This window comes from Chiloscyllium punctatum, chromosome 12, assembly GCF_047496795.1.
Source record: "Chiloscyllium punctatum isolate Juve2018m chromosome 12, sChiPun1.3, whole genome shotgun sequence".
Taxonomy (NCBI): Eukaryota; Metazoa; Chordata; class Chondrichthyes; order Orectolobiformes; family Hemiscylliidae; genus Chiloscyllium; species Chiloscyllium punctatum.
The window spans coordinates 36,832,678-36,852,873 of record NC_092750.1 but is presented as its reverse complement, the minus strand read 5'-3'; the positions used below and the strand labels follow the sequence as shown (position 1 = coordinate 36,852,873).

At 42.6% G+C, this 20,196-nt stretch overlaps 2 protein-coding genes across 33 annotated transcripts in view; one reads left to right on the top strand and one right to left on the bottom strand.

Annotated features, from left to right (window-relative positions):
• The window catches only part of slmapa (sarcolemma associated protein a), a 269,091-nt gene extending 256,445 nt beyond the window's left edge, over positions 1-12,646 (bottom strand). For all 30 annotated transcript variants that reach the window (XM_072582350.1, XM_072582348.1, XM_072582347.1 and 27 more), the window contains exon 1: positions 11,296-12,646. In XM_072582350.1, coding sequence (XP_072438451.1) covers positions 11,296-11,493 — 198 coding nt within the window. In that variant the 5' untranslated portion in view covers positions 11,494-12,646. The remainder of the gene's footprint in view (positions 1-11,295) is intronic.
• A 242-nt stretch (positions 12,647-12,888) lies between these two features.
• dennd6a (DENN/MADD domain containing 6A) overlaps positions 12,889-20,196 on the top strand; it is a 107,548-nt gene continuing 100,240 nt past the window's right edge. For all 3 annotated transcript variants that reach the window (XM_072582382.1, XM_072582381.1, XM_072582380.1), the window contains exon 1: positions 12,889-13,173. In XM_072582382.1, coding sequence (XP_072438483.1) covers positions 13,098-13,173 — 76 coding nt within the window. In that variant the 5' untranslated portion in view covers positions 12,889-13,097. The remainder of the gene's footprint in view (positions 13,174-20,196) is intronic.

Sequence of the window (20,196 nt, the reverse complement as noted above, 5' to 3'; positions counted from 1 at the left end):
TTCGCCTTAAACCTATGCCCTCTAGTTCTGAACTTCCCGACCCCAGGGAAAAGACTTTGTCTATTTATTCTATCCATGCCCTTCATAATTTTGTAAACCTCTATAAGGTCACCCCTCAGCCTCCAACGCTCCAGGGAAAACAGCCCCAGCCTGCTCAGCTTCTCCCTACAGCTCAAATCCTCCAACCCTGGCGACATCCTTGTAAATCTTTTCTGAACCCTTTCAAGTTTCACAACATCTTTCTGAGAGGAAGACCAGAATTGCACGCAATATTCCAAAAGTGGCCTAACCAATGTCCTTTATAGCCGCAACATGACCTCCCAACTCCTGTACTCAATACTCTGACCAATAAAGGAAAGCATACCAAATGCCTTCTTCACTATCCTATCTACCTGCGACTCCACTTTCAAGGAGCTATGAACCTGCACTCCAAGGTCTCTGTTCAGCAACACTCCCTAGGACCTTACCATTAAGTGTACAAGTCCTGCTAAGATTTGCTTTCCCAAAATGCAGCAGCTCACATTTATCTGAATTAAACTCCATCTGCCACCTCTCAGCCCATTGACCCATCTGGTCCAGATCCTGTTGTAATCTGAGGTAACCCTCTTCGCTGTCTACTACACCTCCAATTTTGGTGTCATCTGCAAACTTACTAACTGTACCTCTTATGCTCGCATCCAAATCATTTATGTAAATGACAAAAAGTAGAGGGCCCAACACCAATCCTTGTGGCACTCCACTGGTCACAGACCTCCAGTCTGAAAAACAACCCTCCATCACCATCCTCTGTCTTCTACCTTTGAGCCAGTTATGTACCCAAATGACTAGTTCTCCCTGTATTCCATGAGATTTAACCTTGCTAATCAGTCTCCTTGAACCTTGCCGAATGCCTTACTGAAGTCCATATAGATCACATCTACTGCTCTGCCCTCATCAATCTTCTTTGTTACTTCTTCAAAAACTCAATCAAGTTTGTGAGACATGATTTCCCACGTACAAAGCCATGGTGACTATCCCGAATCAGTCCTTGCCTTTCCAAATACATGTACATCCTGTCCATCAGGATTCCCTCCAACAACTTGCCCACCACTGAGGTCTATAGTTCTCTGGCTTGTCTTTACCACCCTTCTTAAACAGTAGCACCAATTTTGCCAACCTCCAGTCTTCCGGCACCTCTCCTGTGACTATCGATGATACAAATATCTCAGCAAGAGGCCCAGCAATCACTTCTCTAGCTTCCCACAGAGTTCTCAGGTACACCTGATCAGTTCTTGGGGATTTATCCACCTTTAATCATTTCAAGACATCCAGCACTTCCTCCTCACCAATCTGGACATTTTGCAAGATGTCACCATCTATTTCTCTACAGTCTATATCTTCCATATCCTTTTTCACAGGAAATGCTGATGCAAAATATTCATTTATTATCTCTCCCATTTTCTGTGGCTCCACACAAAGGCCACCTTATTGATCTTTGAGGGGCCCTATTCTCTCCCCTAGTTACCCTTTTGTCCTTAATATATTTGTAAAAACCCTCTGGATTCTCCTTAATTCTATTTGCCAAAGCTATCTCATGTCCCCGTTTTGCCCACCTGATTTCCCTCCTTTTAGTTCTCAGGAGTTCACAGCAGAACCAGTCTTGTCTAGCATCAAAATGTCCTGAGCAAGAGACTTAGGAAGAACCATAAGCAATATCCTTTATGTTGACCCCACAATTCTGGTTCTGATTGTAAAGGATCAAAGTAATGACAATGGTACTGGGTGGAGCAGAGGTGATGAAAATAGGGATCTTTATGCAGTCCATGCTTATTGGCATATGTGCACGTGTTTATGTTAATGTAGCCTCTCCTACCACACTACCTTTGCAGTGAAGTCATCTTGATCCCAATTCAGTAAATCAAGGAATTACTTCAAAGCATTTTACAAAGAACGTTCTCTGTGCTTTTCAATAGCAATGTTATATCTGTCTCTCTGAGCACAGAAACCACCTGTCAGGTTGAGCGTTATTGGCATTTTCTATTTTATTTCAACCTATTGATATCCCCAATATTTTGTTTTCTGATTAATTTACTTAACATCATCTACCATGTTTAATGCCCAATAAAGGAATCACTAGAAGTGATGTCACTTCTAGTGTCAAACTAAAAAAAATGCCACTTCTAAAAAGAAAGAGAAACTTGCTCTGGAAATCGATCTAACACAAAAATCTTGATGTAGATCTTATTTTCTTGAGCAGATTGACAGTTATCATAGACATTAAATTAGGCAGATCTGCTTCATGAAAAATGAAATGTAATGTTGCGTCCATTACAAATTCAGGCATTGTTCCTTATTTTTATGAAGAACATATATAATATACATAATGAAAATAATTCAAATGTTCAGCTGCCTCATTATGCTAATTAAACATACAAATAATTATGTTTTTTTCTTTGCAGGTGTTAGATTTGGAGGTAGATGAAAACTGAATTGTGGTCACTATCACCAAAGTTATGTTTACTTTAGCAATAGAAAGGGTTAGTTATATAATACAGGGCAAAAGTTATAACCAGGGTAAAGGCAATTATGAATTGATCAGGCAAGATGTAGGATGCAGAGGATGGGCACAATTGAAATGTGGACCTGATTCAAGGAACAGCTACAGCTAGGTACTGGTCAGACATGGAGGAAGTGGTCGAGCGAGGGAGCCGTGGTTTACTCAGGAGGTTGAATCTTTTGTCAAGAGGAAGAAGGCAGTTTATGTTAGGATGAGACGTGAAGGCTCAGTTTCGGCGCTTGAGAGTTACAAGCTTTCCAGGAAAAACCTAAAGAGAGAGAGAGAGAGAGAGAGAGAGAGATAAGAAGTGCCAGGAGCGGATATGAGAATTCATTGGCAGATAGGAGCAAGGAAATCCCTAAAGCTTTCTATAGGTATATCAGGAAAAAACAATGACTAGACCAAGATTAGGGCAAACCAAGGATAGTAGTGAGAAGTTGTGCGTGGAGTCAGAGGAGAATAGGAGAAGCGCTAAATGAATTCTTTTTGTCGGTATTCACACTGGAAAAAGACCATGTTGTCGAAGACAATTTTGAGATATAGGCTAGTAGACTAGATGGGATTGAGGTTCACAGGAGGAGGTGTTAGCAATTCTGCAAAGTGTGAAAATAGGTAAATCCCCTGGGATTTATGCTAGGATTCTCTAAGAAACCAGGGTCGAGAATGCAGAGCCTTTGGCTTTGATCTTTATGTCGTCATTGTCTACAGGAAGTGCCAGAAGACTGGAGGATAGCAAATGTTGTCCCCTTGTTCAAGAAGGGGAGTAGAGACAACCTTGGTAATTATAGACCAGTGAGCCTTACTTTGCTTGTGGGTAAAGTGTTGGAAAAGGCTATAAAAGAGATATTATTTATAATCATCTAGAGAGGAATAAGTTGATTTGGGATAGTCAACACGGTTTTGTGAAGGATAGATCGTGCATCACAAACCTTATTGGGTTCTTTGAGATGATGACCAACAGGTGGATTAGGGTAAAACGGTTGATGTGGTGAATATGGATTTCAGTAAGCGTTTGACAAAGTTCCTCATGGTAGTCTATTGCACAAAATACAGAGGCATGGCATTGAGGATAACTTAGTGGTTTGGATCAGAAATTGGCTAGCTGAAAGAAGACAGAGGGTGGTGGTTGATGGGAAATGTTCTGCTTGGAGTTCAGTTACTAGTAGGCTACTGAGAGGAACTGTTTTGGGTCCACTGCTATTTGTCATTTTTATAAATGACGTAGACTGGGGGGTGGGAGTGGAAGAATGGGTTAGTAAATTTGCAGATGACACGAAGGTCGGTGGAGTTGTGGATAGTGACGAAGGATGTTGCAGCTTATCTACATCCCTCTATAACCTGCTGAGCTGTGCTGAGAGGTGGCAAATGGGGTTCAATGCGGAAAAGTGGGAGGTGATTCACTTTGGAAAGAACAACAGGAATAAAGAGTACTGGGCTAACAGTAAGATTCTTGGCAGTGCCAATGAGCAGAGAGATTTCGGTGTCCATGTACATGGATCCCTGAAAGTTGCCATCCAGGTTGCTAGGGTTGTTAAGAAGGCATTCGGTGTGTTAGTTTTTATTGGGAGAGGGATTGAGTTTTGGAGCCATGAGGTCATGCTGCAGCTATACAAAACTCTGGTGCAGCCGCACTTGGAGTATTGTGCACAGTCTGGTCACCATATTATAGGAAGGATGTGGAAGCTTTGGAAAGGGTTCAGAAGAGATTTACTAGGATGGTGCCTGGTATGGACGGAAGGTCTTACGAGGAAAAGCTGAGGGACTTGAGATTTTTTTTGTTCGAGAGAAGGTGGAGAGGTGACTTAGTTGAGACATAAGATAATCAGAGGGTTAGACAGGGTGGATAGTGACAGCCTTTTTCCTCAGATGATAATGGTTAGCACGAGGGAACATAGCTTTAAATTGAAGGGTGATAGATGTCAGAGGCAGTTTCTTTACTCAGAGTAGTAGCGGTGTGGAAAGCCCTGTGTGCAACTGTAGTAGACTCACCAACTTTAAGGGCATTGATTGGTCACTGGATAAACATATGGATGAAAATGGAATATTGTAGGATAGATGAGCTTCAGGTTGGTTCCACAGGTTGGCGCAACATTAAGGGGCGAAGGGCCTGTACTACACTGTAATGTTCTATGGAATGAGCTTCCAGAGGAAGTGGTAGAGGCTACTACAATTGCAACATTTAAAAGGCATCAGGTTGGGTGTACGAATGGGAAGGGTTTACAGGGATATGGGCCGGATGCTGACAGCACAGAAACAGACCCTTCGCTCCAACTGGTCCATGCTGACCAGATATCCCAACTTAATCTAGTCCTACTTGCCAGCACCCGGCCCATATCTCTCCAAACTTCTCCTATTCATATACCCATCTAGGTGCCTTTTAAATAGAGTCATAGAGTTGTACAACATGGAAACCCGTGCATGCCGACCAGATATCCCAACCTAATCTACTCCCACCTGCCAGTACCCGGCCCATATCTCTCCAAACCCTTCCTATTCATATACCCATCCAAATGTCTTTCCCCTCTCACCCTATACCAATGCACTCTAGTTCCCTGACCCCAGGGAAAAGACTTGGCCTATTTACTCTATCCATGCCCCGCATAATTTTGTAAACCTCTATAAGGGCATGCCCCCAGCCTCCGATGCTCCAGGGAAAACAGCCCCAAGCCTGTTCAGCCTCTCCCTATAGCTCAAATCCTCCAACCCTGGCAACATCCTTGTAAATCTTTTGATGCCTTTTAAAACAGCCTCCACCACTTCCTCTGGCAGCTCATTCCATACACCCACTGCATGAAAAGGTTGCCTCTTAGGTCTCTTTTATACCTTTCCCCTCTCACCCCAAGCCTATGCTCTCTAGTTCTGGACTTCCCCACCCCAGTGAAAAGACTTTGTCTATCTATCCTATCCATACCCCTCATAATTTTGTAAACATCTATAAGGTCACCCCTCAGCCTCCAATGCTCCAGGGAAAACAGCCCCACCCTATGCAACCTCTCCCTGTAGTGCAAATCCTTCAGCTCTGGCAACATCCTTGTAAATCTTTTCTGAACCCTTTCAAGTCTCACAACATTTTCTGAAAGGAAGGAGACCAGAATTGCACACAATATTCCAACAGTGGCCTAACCAATGTTAGGACAACTGCAACATGACATCCCAGCTCCTGTACTCAATACTCTGACCAATAAAGGAAAGCATACCAAACGCCTCCTTCGCTATCTTATCTACCTGCGACTTCACTTTCAAGGAACTATGAACTGCACTCCAAGGTCTCTTTGTTCAGCAACGTTGCCTTGGACCTTACCATTAAGTGTATAAGTCTTGCTAAGATTTGCTTTCCCAAAATGCAGCATCTCGCATTTATCTGAATTAAACTCCATCTGCCACTTCTCAGCCCATTGGCCCATCTGATCAAGATCCTGTTGTAATCCAAGGTAACCCTCTTCGCTGTCCACTACACCTCCAATTTTGGTGTCATCTGCAAACTTACTACTATACCCCTTATGCTCACATCCAAATCATTTATTTAAGTGATTAAAAATAGTGGACCCAACGCTAATCCTTGTGGCACTCCACTGGTCACAGGCCTCCAGTCTGAAAAACAACCCTCCACCACCACCCTCTGTCTTCTACCTTTGAGCCAGTTCTGTATCCAAATGGCTAGTTCTCCCTGTAATTCCATGAGATCTAACCTTGCTAACCAGTCTCCCACGGTGAACCTTATCGAATGTCTTACTTCTTCAAAAAACTCAATCAAGTTTGCGAGATATGATTTCCCACGCACAAAGCCATACTGACTATCCCTAATCAGTCCATACCTTTTCAAATACATGTACATCCTCTCCCTCAGGATTCCCTCCAACAATGTGCCCACCACCGACATCAGGCCCACTGGTCTATAGTTCCCTGGCTAGTTCTTACCACTTGTTTTAAACAGTGGCACCATGTTAGCCAACCTCCAGTCTTCCAGCACCTCACCTGTGACTATCGATGATAGATTTGTCTCAACAAGTGGCCTAATCACTTCTTTAGCTTCCCACAGAGTTCCAAGGTACACCTGATCAGGTCCTGGGGATTTATCCACTTTTATGCATTTCAAGACATCGCGCATTTCTTCCTCTATAATATGGACATGTTTCAAGATGTCACCATGTATTCCCTACATTCGATAACTTCCATGTCCTTCACCACAGTAAACACGGATGCAAAATACTGGTTTAGTATCACCCCCATCTTCTGCTGCTCCACACAAAAGCAGCCTTGCTGATCTTTGAGGGGCCCTATTCTCTCCCTAGTTACCCTCTTGTCCTTAACATATTTGTAAGGACCCTTTGGATTCTCCTCAACCCTATTTGCCAAAGCTATCTCATGTCCCCTTTTTGCACTCCTGATTTCCCTCTGAAGTATACTCCTCTTTTTGCCAAAATTTGAAAATTATGCCCAAGAAGATAGTTTTAAAGGTCCAGAATGAGACAAATAAATGGATGCTCATTTCTTCACTGTAAGGATTTCTAAATCATTTTTAGTATATTGCATATACATTGCGCACACACCTTTTCAACCAAATTTCAATTTTCACGCAGTTTCTGGGTTGCACCTTTTTTGAATTGACAAATTGTAACAACTTATTGTTCTTCAGCTAAAATTAGTGTTTGCTTCTTTAATAGATTTTACAATAGGATACATGTCAGTAGATGGATGCTTACTTTTATATGGTATAATACTACCATTCTTCTAATATCTACTGATTTAAGAAGAACATTCATTTATGTTTATAAATAAAGTCTTGCACACCACACTTAGCACTTGTACATGTAACATTCAGACATCAGACTTATCACACTGTCACAGGAATAAAAAAAAACACAGCTTTGCTTTGATGGGTACCACTAATAGCAATTTCCAACCTCAATGTCCACATTTTTGGGTCTATTTTCAGTCAAATATTTTCCAATACTATAGTTACCTTAATTTTCTCCAAGATTATATGCTTACCAAGTAATTATAGCTCTTCAACCTTCAAGGGTGTTTGTTATGAATAATGGACAAGAAGAAAAACAGATACATCGAGAAAAGATAGCAACAGACAAAACAGAAAAGCCATAAGGTCTTTCATGACAAAACCATATTCCTATTACATCTTGGACATAATACTTTCAAAGGTGCTTCCTCAGAAACATTATAAATCCAAGTATGACACTGAGCAATGCCAGGAGATATTAAGACCAAATGCTTGGCCAAGAGTATTGTTTAAAAATGTATGTAGTAAATGAAGAAAGGGAGGTAGCAAGCTCACTTTCTGCTTCAGCAGCTATTGTGCAAGAGACTGACATCTCTATGGTCAGGGATTCAATATCAGCAGCTAACAGTAAGATAAACAACATAATGTTGTACAAACATGTTATTCTTTGTAAGAAGGAGTGTCATTTGCTGCTTGTCCACCTTTTTGATCACAGAATAGTACAGTTGGCTCACCAAGTTTATGTCACATCTTTTCGGACTAACTTCGTTAGTTGCAAAATGGGTAATTCTCTCCATTTACGCAGCTTTTTTAAGCAAGTGTTTGTTCCCTTCTGATGGTTACTATTGAATTGATAGCCACTACCTTTCTGACAGTGCGCTCAAAATCCTATTTGTCCCCTTTTATTACCAACTCTTCAGTCATTAGATTCTGTTTCACTTTAGTTCCCTTATTTAAGCTCTGGAATACCCTGCCTACATTGCTCTGACTCTCTACCTTTTTTTTCCCTTTAAGAAACATGTGAACCAAACACATCTTTGACCAAGCGGTCAGTCAGGTGGCCTAATATCTCTTCAGGTGAGTGCTATACTTGTTTTATAATGATCTTGTGGAAAGACCTTGAAATGCATTATGTTGAAGAACTAAAGAAATGAGTACTTGCTGTTAAATCCATTACAATTTGAAGCAACTCCATTAAAGCTCATTTCTAAGAACAATGACATAGTCTCCAATCTATAAATGGACACTGACTGCTGATCCCTGGAACCTGTAGTGATTGTAATGAGGTCAGCTACGTGGACCTCAGAGAATATGAGTTCCCTGACTGTGCCAGATTAAGAACTTTAATCAGGGAGCCCTGACTGGCAGATAAAAACAGAACGTGAGATCTCCTGTTCACTCTGACAGCTGGCTCTGAGGAAGGTGGATCAGTTTCAAGGACTTGCCACGTGTAAATAAAGGGTGACTTGTTGGAGTTACTTCATTAGCGATGATAGCAAAACATGGTCCTGAAGAATTTTGAAGAATTCACTTGCAACAGTCATCTTTAAGTTGGGATAAGCATTTTTGGCATCATGCCGTTACTTGAGAAGCTCAACTCATTCAACTCCACTGACGATTGGGACCAGTATTTGAAAGGAATAAACTATTTTTCTGGTCATATGACACTGGGGCAGACAAATAGCAATGAGTAATTCTCCTTACAGCTTGTGGACTTGCAGCTTTTTCAGTTATTAGAAATCTAACTTTCCCAGAGGCACCAGATGCTAAAACCTTTCAAGAGATGATGGACTTACTTGAGGAATATAAAAACCTCAAGCCTGGTCCAATTATGAAATGCACTCAGTTTTACTCAGCAATCCTTATCAGGATTTTTGACGGAATTAAGACAATTGGCAGTGGCGTGTGACTTTGGATTAACCAATGCTGAGACACCGATTGGCAGGTGGGATTAATGATGTAACCATGAAAAAGCCCCACTGGACTTCAAACAGGTACTACAATTGGCTTTATCATTGGAAAGTGTGGCAAGTGGAGTGTATAAGTTGCAGGGTATTCCAATGGAAGTGGACAACCTCACTAGAGAACTGAGCCCCCCGTGGCCCAACATTTCAACTCCCCCTCCCACTCTGCCAAAGACATGGAGGTCCTGGGCCTCCTTCACTGCCGCTCCCTTACCACCAGATGCCTGGAGGAAGAACGCCTCATCTTCCGCCTCGGAACACTTCAACCCCAGGGCATCAATGTGGACTTCAACAGCTTCCTCATTTCCCCTTCCCCCACCTCATCCTAGTTTCAAACTTCCACCTCAGTAACTGTCTCCTTGACTTGTCCGGACTTGTCCGACCTGCCTATCTTCTTTTCCACCTATCCACTCCACCCTCTCCTCCTTGACCTATCACCTTCATCTCCTCCCCCACTCACCCATTGTACTCCATGCTACTCTCTCCCCACCCCCACCCTCCTCTAGCTTATCTCTCCACGCTTCAGGCTCACTGCCTTTATTCCTGATGAAGGGCTTTTGCCCGAAACGTCGATTTTGCTGCTTGTTGGATGCTGCCTGAACTGCTGTGCTCTTCCAGCACCACTAATCCAGTATTTGGTTTTCAGCATCTGCAGTCATTGTTTTTACCTTAGAGAACACCACTTGAGTGAAGACAATTTCACAGTCACACTCAGTTCATATCCTGAACAGAGGGACTCTAGGTCAGCCCACAGTAAAACCCCAAAACAAGCCAAGTCTTGGTCAAAGTGTTAAAATTTTCTTCAGGATCTGTTCAGGCAACCCACTGTAGTTGCTGCTGGTATGCCGACTCGAGATAGCAAAAGAGTCCCAATACATGTTCCCAAACTACTAACTTATACACAGTCTTAATAGAATATTAAACAAAACAAAAAATTCAGATGCTGGAAATCCAGAGCAAAAACAGAAATTGTTGGAAAAAACACAGCAGATCTGGCATCATCTGTGGAGAGAAAGCAGAGTTAACATCTTGAGAACCCTTCTTCAGAATTGACTGGAGCTAGGTTATGATAAAGAATAGGTCAGAGAGAGGGGGCAGAGTTGGAAATGAAACTCAGAGACAGAAAAACAGTTGGGCAGACAAAGGAATGTGTAAAGGCCATCCTGGGAGAATTAATAGTTGTTAATAGGAACCATTAGTAGCTGACAATGCTTTGTTTGTTGCAGCAAATCACAAGGCCTGCTGTATGGGGGTTGGGGTAAAGGCACAGAAGAGAATTCTCAGGTCCTAAAATTAGTGAACTTAATATAGAGTCCAGAAGGGCTCCAAAGCAGTGAGGTGTTGTTTTTCCAGCTTCTGCTGAGTTTTGCTGGAGTACTGTCTGAAAGAGAGATGTTGGCTTGGGAACATTGGTCATGTAGTGAAATGGCAGGCAACTGGAAGCTCAATACAAACATATTGAACTGGCATGTGTGTGAGGTGGACAGCTGTAAATTGATAACTAAGAATAATAGACAAAGGTAAAAGCAAAAAGGAACTAGGCATAGTTGTCAAGGTACTGTGTTCATTGCCATAGGTTACGCAACTTCCACACAGATTAGCAGGGTCATAGTCACCACTCAGGCAAAGAAGAGACCTGCTTCACTGTGGCTTTGCACACTAAAGATGAATGAATAGCTAAAAGACAGCCAAAATGCAATAATTATTATACCAAAAGTAAAATAAACCATAAATGCAATTTCTAAAATTGAAATTAATGATAATGAAAAATTTGATTCTGGAAATATTGCTGCTGCAATACTTAGTTAAAATGGTTAAATAGTTTTACATTCCAGTTTTTATAACTGATCAAGCTAAAAGAAAAAAGTCTAATCAGCATTAAAAGTAAATTACTAATTTTTTAACTTCATAAAAACATTAACACACGAAAACAAGATGAAAAATTGATCAATCGATAACAGGAATGGGACCAACAACATCCTCAGCAGAATTGCGAAAGATTCTTTAGAATAATTGATACTTCCAATTCAATATAATAAAAAGTTGTTCGCCCTTACCTTGCCTGTTTTATGGTCGAACCAGATGAGAGCGTGGTTTCTGGAAAGGACTTTGCAATCGAAAGTGGCGTTATTTTGGGCTGGTCTGCAACGTGCCACCGATCGACCAATTTTGACAGGTTCGTCCAGGTAGACATGGCGCTCCTGAAAAGGGTGCGAGTTTGGCCGACAGGTGAAGATGGCTAGTGCTGAAGGCATATGGGACTGGTGACGAGCCTCAGTCAAAGTCAAGAGAGGAAACTCGCCTTGATCCACTTCCTGATCCAGAGCGACAATGTCTTTTCAAAATATATTAGAAATGGAAAACAACCTTCTTTATATATAAATGAGAATATTTACACACAACATCCGCAAGCGCTTTCTGTACAAAATGAGAGATTCATCTTTCATCCGCTAACACACCCATCTCAATAAATCAGAAACAACTCGACGCATCTTCTGTCCTTGCCTGCAGATCTGTGCGTTGAGATTAGTCCATTAGGTCGGTGTTTAAATACCGTCATCGAGCTTTGACAACGGTAAAAATAAAAATGAAGAGTTATCAGCCTCAGACACTTAAGGACACGCGTGGCTGACTGAAGATAAAATCGTCGGTGTGCAGTCAGAATTAGTGCTGTTTTTGCCCCTCTTAGTCAGACAAGGTTATCGCGGAATTTGAGTCGGACACGTTAAAAGCTGGCTTTACAGAAATAACTCGCACATCACAAGTCCTCCTGTGGGCAATGGGGGGCGGCCCTCAACGGTTACTGCGGAAAAAGAAATGGAACCGCCACCTTATCTTCTCGAGAACATGTCCTAGCAGAAGCAAAGGAAGCAGAGTTAACAACTAGGCCTCAGGCCTGACTGAATCCTGATCACTGAGTCCAAAGTCGTGAACTTATGACCCGAAATCAAAACAAATCCTTTCGATCAAAGGCCACGGTTCAAGGTGCTCCCGATCCACATCTGAAGGGAAACCCCACACCCCGCCTTTGATAAGCAACTGATGTTGAAAGCAGGCCAGCTCGCTCGACACCTGCGGCCGTTGCTGTTGCGGGACAAAATAGGAACTATTCTTCGCCTGTGCTTTTGCCCTCCACCGAACCCAAGCTTGTAACACGTCCCCCACAACTCACTGAAGCCGCCATAGCTTCACCGCATCGGCAATAACTTGACAGCGGAAGCGCCGGCTGCCGCTAATTGACAGCACGACAACCAATAGCGGCCAGACGGTACGCTGAGGACAGCCAATGGAGATGTGCGCTGGGCGGGCAACTGAGCCCGCCGGTGGATGCGTTGAGCGGTTGATTGACGTGGAGAATGAACCAAACATAAACAGGTAGGAAATGTGAGCCGGCCAGGTTTAGCCCAACAGGGCGAGCAGACGGAACGACGGCCTGATCCAACCAAAGGAACCGAGTATATCGGCCGGAAGAATCGCGGCAAGTTTATCGAGATTCAAGTACATGCTGTCACCGTCATTAATTCTTTTACTGTTGTTAATTGAATTCACTTTTATGTGTCACCATCTCTTCGTCATGTGTGTCACCAATCCAGTAAAGGGTGGAATCCCTTCAAAAATTGACAGTTGGGGAAACCTCAGCTCCGTCAAACAAATCGCTGGACGTTTGGCTGACGTAACACGCAACCGATCTACGTAACGCGTCACCGCCAACGTCGTCTCCTCGGTCCGGGTTGTACTGAGAGCATAACATGGCTCTTCAGGCTTTGACAGGTGATAGTGATGACCTGGAGGAGCTGTTACAGAGGGTCATTCCCAACCAAGATTACCTGTGTAATCCTGACAGGTCGCCATCTCTGCCATGGGACAGGTTCGCTGCCTGGGTTCACTGTATCTGCGTGGTCGGCTTCGACCTGGAACTGGGGCAGGCTGTCGAAGTGAGTTTATGTAAATCCCAGGAAATCTATTTATATACATTTTTAAAAGAAGAACGAGCTGATCATTTGCATCAGGAAGTAGGTTTTGGTCTTTGGCGATCAATGTGAATTGCGTTTTTAACTTTTCCTTTTGTTTTGATGCGAAGACGACTGTGTATCTTGTGACGGTACCGACGCTGTTCTTTGTGTTACCAGAAATCTAGGCCATTTTTCAAATGTTGCAACTAATTGTGTTATTTGCAATTTCAAATGTTTTTAAGTCAGATTTTTTGTTATTTGAATCCAGGGCGCAACAGCTGGTTTGCAGATTTGTATCTGTCCGAGCGGTTAATTTCGAAACAATTTTAATAGAAGCGAAACGTACACCAGATGCCAATTTTCACATTTAATGTGTCAGATAGAATTTCAAAAAAAAGCCTCTGCTTGGTTTAATTAGCTACTCGGCAGAATAGTTCTTCGTACGTTGAGATAACTATCGAAATGCAAAACTTTTAAATTTGATTGACAAGTAGAATCTTTAAAATCCAATCAACGAAGGCTTACTGATTCTGAAAACACTGTTTCCAATCTGGAACAATACAATAGTGCACAAGGCATCAGTGTTTGAAGAGTTAAGCCGCTTTGTTAATATGTATTAAAGAAAACATACTGAAGAAAATTGAAAGCTTTTATTTTTTGACTGATTAGACAGTAAAATCTATTCGTTTTTTTAAGATCGGAGAGTCATAGAGTTGTACAGTACGGAAATAGACCTTCGGTCCCACTCATCCATGCTGACCAAATATCCTAACCTGATCGACTCCCATTTGCCAGCACTTTGCCTATATCCCTCTAAACCATTCCTATTCATATATTCATCTAGATGTTTTTTAAATGTTGCAATTGTGCCACCCTCCTCCACTTCCTCTGGCAGCTCATTCCATACACGTACCACCCTCTGCGTGAAATAGTTGCCCCTTACATCTCTTTTATATCTTTCCCTTCTCACCCTAATCCTATGTTCTGTATCCAAATGGCTAGTTCTTCTTGTATTCCATGAGATCCAACCTTGCTACTCAGTCTACCATGAGGAACCTTGTCAAACACCTTACTGAAGTCCATATAGGTCATGTCCACTGCTCTGTCCTCATCAATCCTCCATTACTTCTTTAAAAATGAATCAAGCTGGTGAGACATGATATCCCATGCACAAAGCCATGCTGACTATCCCTAATCAGTCCTTACCTTTCCAAATACATGTACATCATGTCCCTCAGAATTCTCTCCAACAACTTGCCCTCCACTTATGTCAGGCTCACTGGTCTATAGTTCCCTGGCTTTTCCTTATCACCTCCAATAGTGGTACAGTGTTAGCCATCCTTTCGTCTTCTGGCACCTCACGTGTGAGTATCAGTAATCCAGATATCTCAGCAAGCGGCCCAGCAATCACTTCCTTAAATTCCCACCGAGTTCTAGGGTACACCTGGTCAGGTCCTGGGGATTTATCCACATTTATGTTTTTTTAAGATATCATATGCTTTGTTTTCCTGTTTGAGAACTCCTCACAAAATGAATTTCTCTATCTACTACATTTTGAGTCAGTTACACAACATCAGTGATCAACTGCCTGAAGAAGCCTTTTTATAAGAAATCAGTTGAAGATAGTGTCTTAAGAGTTGCACTCATATACTAACATACACTAATTACAAAAGGAAGATAAGATTTGTCAATTCAAATTTCAACTCTTCAATAGTTTTCACATGTTAATTGTATTTTTAGAAAGTATAATTTAATGCTCATGCTTTAAAATGGTATTTAAAATAGAATAGTGTGGGTTAGATGGGCTTCAGATTGGTTCCATAGGTTGGCGTAACATCAGGGGCCAAGAGGCCTGTACTGCGCTGTAATGTAATTGCCACCCCTTTTGCAAGGATTGAGCAAGCTACAAATGAGTCCCTAATGTGTTCCCTAAATTTAAGAAGGGAGTATGATATCCAAAGATACTGAGGGTGGGAGTGGAACTTGGAGAAGCATGTGCCATAATATTTCAGTTTTATTTAAGTATGTGTGGTACAAGAGGCTTTGTAAACTGTAAACTTTACATCCTAATTCAAAAAGGATGTGAAGATAAGCCAAGCAATTATAGATCGGTTAGCTGTATTTTCAATGGCAACAGAATGGGTTCATTTTCACCATGGTGGTGGCAAATTCTCAACCTTGAATCTGACCAGAAGTGTGGCTGACCCTTGGGTTAAATTAACCATCAGCCCTCTTTTTTTTAAATGAGACAGCAGTGTGTGGTGTTGTGGGACTAATGTGCCTTTCACTTTGTTGAGGGAGCTTGTAGAATTAATAACTGAATGAACAGCCATTTGGAGGGTAATGCAATCATGAGGAGCATGGGTAGAGTGAAGAGCCAAGGTCTTTTTCCTAAGGTGGGGGAGTCTAAAACTAGAGGACATAGGTTTAAGGTAAGAGGGGAAATACTTAAAATGGACCTGAGGGCTAAATTGTTTCATACAGAGGGTGGAATGAACTGCTAGAGTAAGTGGTGGAGATGGGTACAATTACAACATTTCAAAGGCATCTGGATGGGTATATAGATGGGAAGAGTTTAGAAGAATATAGGCCAAATGCTGGCAAATGGGATTAGGTCAGATTGGGATGTCTGGCTGGCATGGATGAGTTGGACTGAAGAGTCTGATTCCGTGCTGTATATCTCTGACTCTGTAGTGACTTTATGTGGGCAAATGCAAGCTAATTAAATATGCCTAACATGGATTTCTTGTAGGAAAGTCATGGTTAATGAAATTGTTAGACATTTTATAGGGGTAAGAGAGATTTGATGATGGCAAAGCTATTATTACATTCCACATGGACTTTGATATGGTGCCGCGCAACAAAGTTCTGAACCAAGTTATAGTTCATGGAATAAAATAGAAACCAGTAACATGGATAAGAAATTGGCTGAGTAACAACAAACAAAGAATAAGATCATAAGATGTAGAATTGGAAGTAGGCCACGGTCCACAAAGTCCACTCTGCTATTCAACAAGATCATAATCCTCTACTCTCTTCCCTTATTCTCATAACCCTTGATTCCCTGAAAGATTAAAGATCTGTCTACCTCAGCCTTGAATATACTTGATGCTACAGCCTTTACAGCTCTTTATGATAAAGAATTCTACAGATTCATCACCTTCAGAAGAAATTCCCCCTCATCTCTTAAATGGGTGAGCCCTTATTCTGATTATGCCCTTGGATCCTAGACTGCCCAATAAGGAAATAAAGGCCAAATAGGCTTTTAAAACTTGCCCAATCCTGATTTTGCACTAATCTTTGCCGCATTGTTTTTTTTTCATTAATTTTGATACAATTCTTAACTGGCTTGGTTAACTACAATTGGTTTATACCTTTACTAAAATTTTTCTTCTTCTTTAGGTTATATCTTTGCTATCAGTCATGATTTTTTTTAATGCTTGCCATTGTTCCTTAACCTTTTCTGTTAGCCTCCTTTCCCTGTCCACTCCAGCCAACACAGCATGAATTCCAATGTAATTATTATTACTTATATATAGCACAATTGGTTTCTGGTGCTGGTTTCTAACTCTCAAACTTAATATTAAATTTCATGTTCCCTAGCAAATTGTGAAGTAGGGGAGTGTTTGTTGGTAGATGTTTTCAGTTTGATTAGAAGGTTTGGTGATCTTCAGCAGTCTGTGTTGGATTCTTGAATTTCCTGACATAATGACCTAGATTTTAGTTTACTGTGCACAATTTTAAAGTTTGTAGATGATACAGAAGGTGGAAGCAATATGACATGTGAGGATTATATCAGATTTAGGAGCAGTCTGTTACTCCATTTGATATTTTTCTGCCTTCTCCCCATAATCCAGAATCCTTTTGCTCATCAAGAAGCTATCTATCTCTGTCTTAAAGATACTTAATGACTTGACCTCCACAGTCAGAAGAGGATAGTACAGAACTTGAGAAAGACAGTCAGTTGATGGAATAGCAAACAGATGGCAGATGAAGTTCAATGCAGTGCAATATCAAATGAGGCATTTTGGTAAGAATAACATGGACAGACAGTATAAGCTAAATTATACAATTCTAAAGAAGGTGCAGGAGCAGAGATGCCTGGGTGAATATGTCCATAAATTATTGAAGATGACAGGATGGATTGAGAGTGTAGTTAATAAAGTATGCAACGTCCTGTGCTTTATTGATTGGGGTGCAGAACACAAGAACAAGGAGGTTTTGTTGAACTTGCATAGGGCACTAATGTGTCGTCACCTGGATATTGTGTTGAGTTCTGGGTGCAGCAATTTGGAAAGGATATGAAGGCATTTATTTGTTTTTAATATGAGGGAACTCATTGCAGACAAATTAATCATGGTAAGGCGATGGCCTCATGATATTATCACTAGACTGTTAATCCAGAGTGGTGCTGGAAAAGTGGTGCTGGAAAAGCAGAGACCCATGTATTGTTCTGGGGATTCAGGTTTGACTTTGGTTGGAATTTTAATCCAATAAAACAAAATCTGGAACTAAGAATCCACTGGTGACTGTGAAATAATTGCTAATTGTTGGAAAAGCCCATCTTGTTCACTAACGGCCTTCAGGGAAGGAAATCTGCCTTCCTCACCTGGTCTGGCCAATGTGTCACTCCAGACCCACAGCAATGTAATCGACTTTCACTTGCCCTCTGAAATGATTTAGTGAGCCATTTCATTGTACAATTGCTACTCAGTCTCAAAGAAATGAAACCCAAATGGATCACCTGACATTAACCCAGACATTGGAAAAACAAAGACAATGGCAGAAACAGCCCTGTCGACCCTGCAAAGTCCTACTTATTAACATCTGGGGACCAAAGTCAAAACCTGGGAGAGCTGTCTCACAGACCAGTCAAGCAACAGCCTGACATAGTCATGCTCACAGAATAATCATACCTTACAATGTCTCAGACAACACTGTCACCATCCCTGGATATGTCCTGCCCCAGCAGCAGGACAGACCTTGTGGTGACACAGTGGTGTACAGTTGGGAAGGAGTTGCCCTGGGAGTCCTCAACATTGACTGCTGACCCCATGAAGTCTCATGGCTTCTAGTTAAACATGGGCAAGGAAACCTCCTGATTACCACATACCATCCTTAGTCAGCTGAGGAATTGGTACTCAGAGTCACAGAGATGTACAGCACGGAAACGGACCCTTCGGTCCAACTCATCCATGCTAACTAGATATCCTAAACTAATCTAGTCCTATTTTCCAGCACTTGACTCACGTTGCTCTAAACCCTTTCTATTCATATACCATCCATTAACTCTTAAATGTCACGATTGTACCAGTCTCCACCACTTTGTCTGGCAGCTCATTCCATATATGTACCACCCTCTGTGTGAAGAAAATCCCCTTAGGTTCCCTCTAAATCTTTCCCAACACATCTAAATCTTCACCAACACATTCCACCCTGACCTTAAATTTCTGACACCTCCCTCCCCTTCCTGGACCTCTCCATCTCCGTTAATGATGACCGACTTGACACCAACATTTTTTACAAACCCACTGACTCCCACAGCTACCTGGATTGCACCTCTTCCCACCCTACCTCCTGCAAAAAATGCCATTCCGTATTCCCAATTCCTCTGCCTCCGCCGTATCTGCTCCCAGGAGGACCAGTTCCACTACAGAACACACCAGATGGCCTCCTTCTTTAGAGATCGCAATTTCCCTTCCCACGTGGTTAAAGATGCGCTCCAATGCATCTCGTCTACATCCCGCATCTCCACCCTCAGACCCCACCCTTCCAACTGTAACAGGGACAGAATGCCCTGGTGCTCACCTTCCACCCTACCAACCTTCGCATAAACCAAATCATCCACCGACATTTCCGCCACCTCCAAACGGACCCCACCACCAGGGATATATTTCCCTCCCCATCCCTTTCCGCCTTCTGCAAAGACCGTTCCCTCCATGACTACCTGGTCAGGTCCACGACCCCGACAACCCCCCCCGTCCTGGCACCTTCCCCTGCCACCGCAGGAATTGCAAAACCTGCGCCCACACCACCTCCCTCACCTCCATCCAAGGCCCTAAAGGAGCCTTCCACATCCATCAAGGTTTTACTTGCACATCCACCAATATCATTTATTGTATCCGTTGCTCCTGATGCGGTCTCCTCTACATTGGGGAGACTGGACGCCTCCTAGCAGAGCACTTTAGGGAACATCTCTGGGACACCAGCACCAATCAACCACACCGCCCTGTGGCCCAACATTTGAACTCCCCCTCCCACTCTGCCAAGGACATGGAGGTCGTGGGCCTCCTTCACCACCACTCCCTCACCACCCGACGCCTGGAGGAAGAACGCCTCATCTTCCGCCTCGGAACACTTCAACCCCAGGGTAGCAATGTGGACTTCACCAGTTTCCTCATTTCCACTTCCCCCACCTCACCTCAGTTCCAAACTTCCAGCTCAGCACTGTCCCCATGACTTGTCCTACCTGCTTATCTTCTTTTCCACCTATCCACTTACCCCCCCCCCGACCTATCACCTTCATCCCCTCCCCCACTCACCTATTGTACTCTATGCTACTTTCTCCCCACCCCCACCCTCCTCTCATTTATCTCTCCACCCTTCAGGCTCTCTGCCTGTATTCCTGATGAAGGGCTTTTGCCCGAAGCGTCGATTTTACTGCTCCTCGGATGCTGCCTGAACTGCTGTGCTTTTCCAGCACCACTCTAATCTAGACTCTAAATCTTTTCCCTCTCACCTTAAACCTGGACCCTCTAGTTCTGGACTCCCCCACCCGAGGGAAAAGACCTTGTCTATTTACCCTATCTATCTCCCTCGTGATTTTATAAACTTCTCTAAGGTCACCCCTCAGCCTCTGATGCTTCAGGGAAAATAGACCTAATCTATTCAGTCTCTCCCGATTGCTTAAGCCCTCCACCCCTGTCAACATCCTTGTAAATCTTTACTGAGTCCTTTCAAGTTTTGCAACATCCTTCTTGTAGGAGGGAGATCAGAATTGCACAC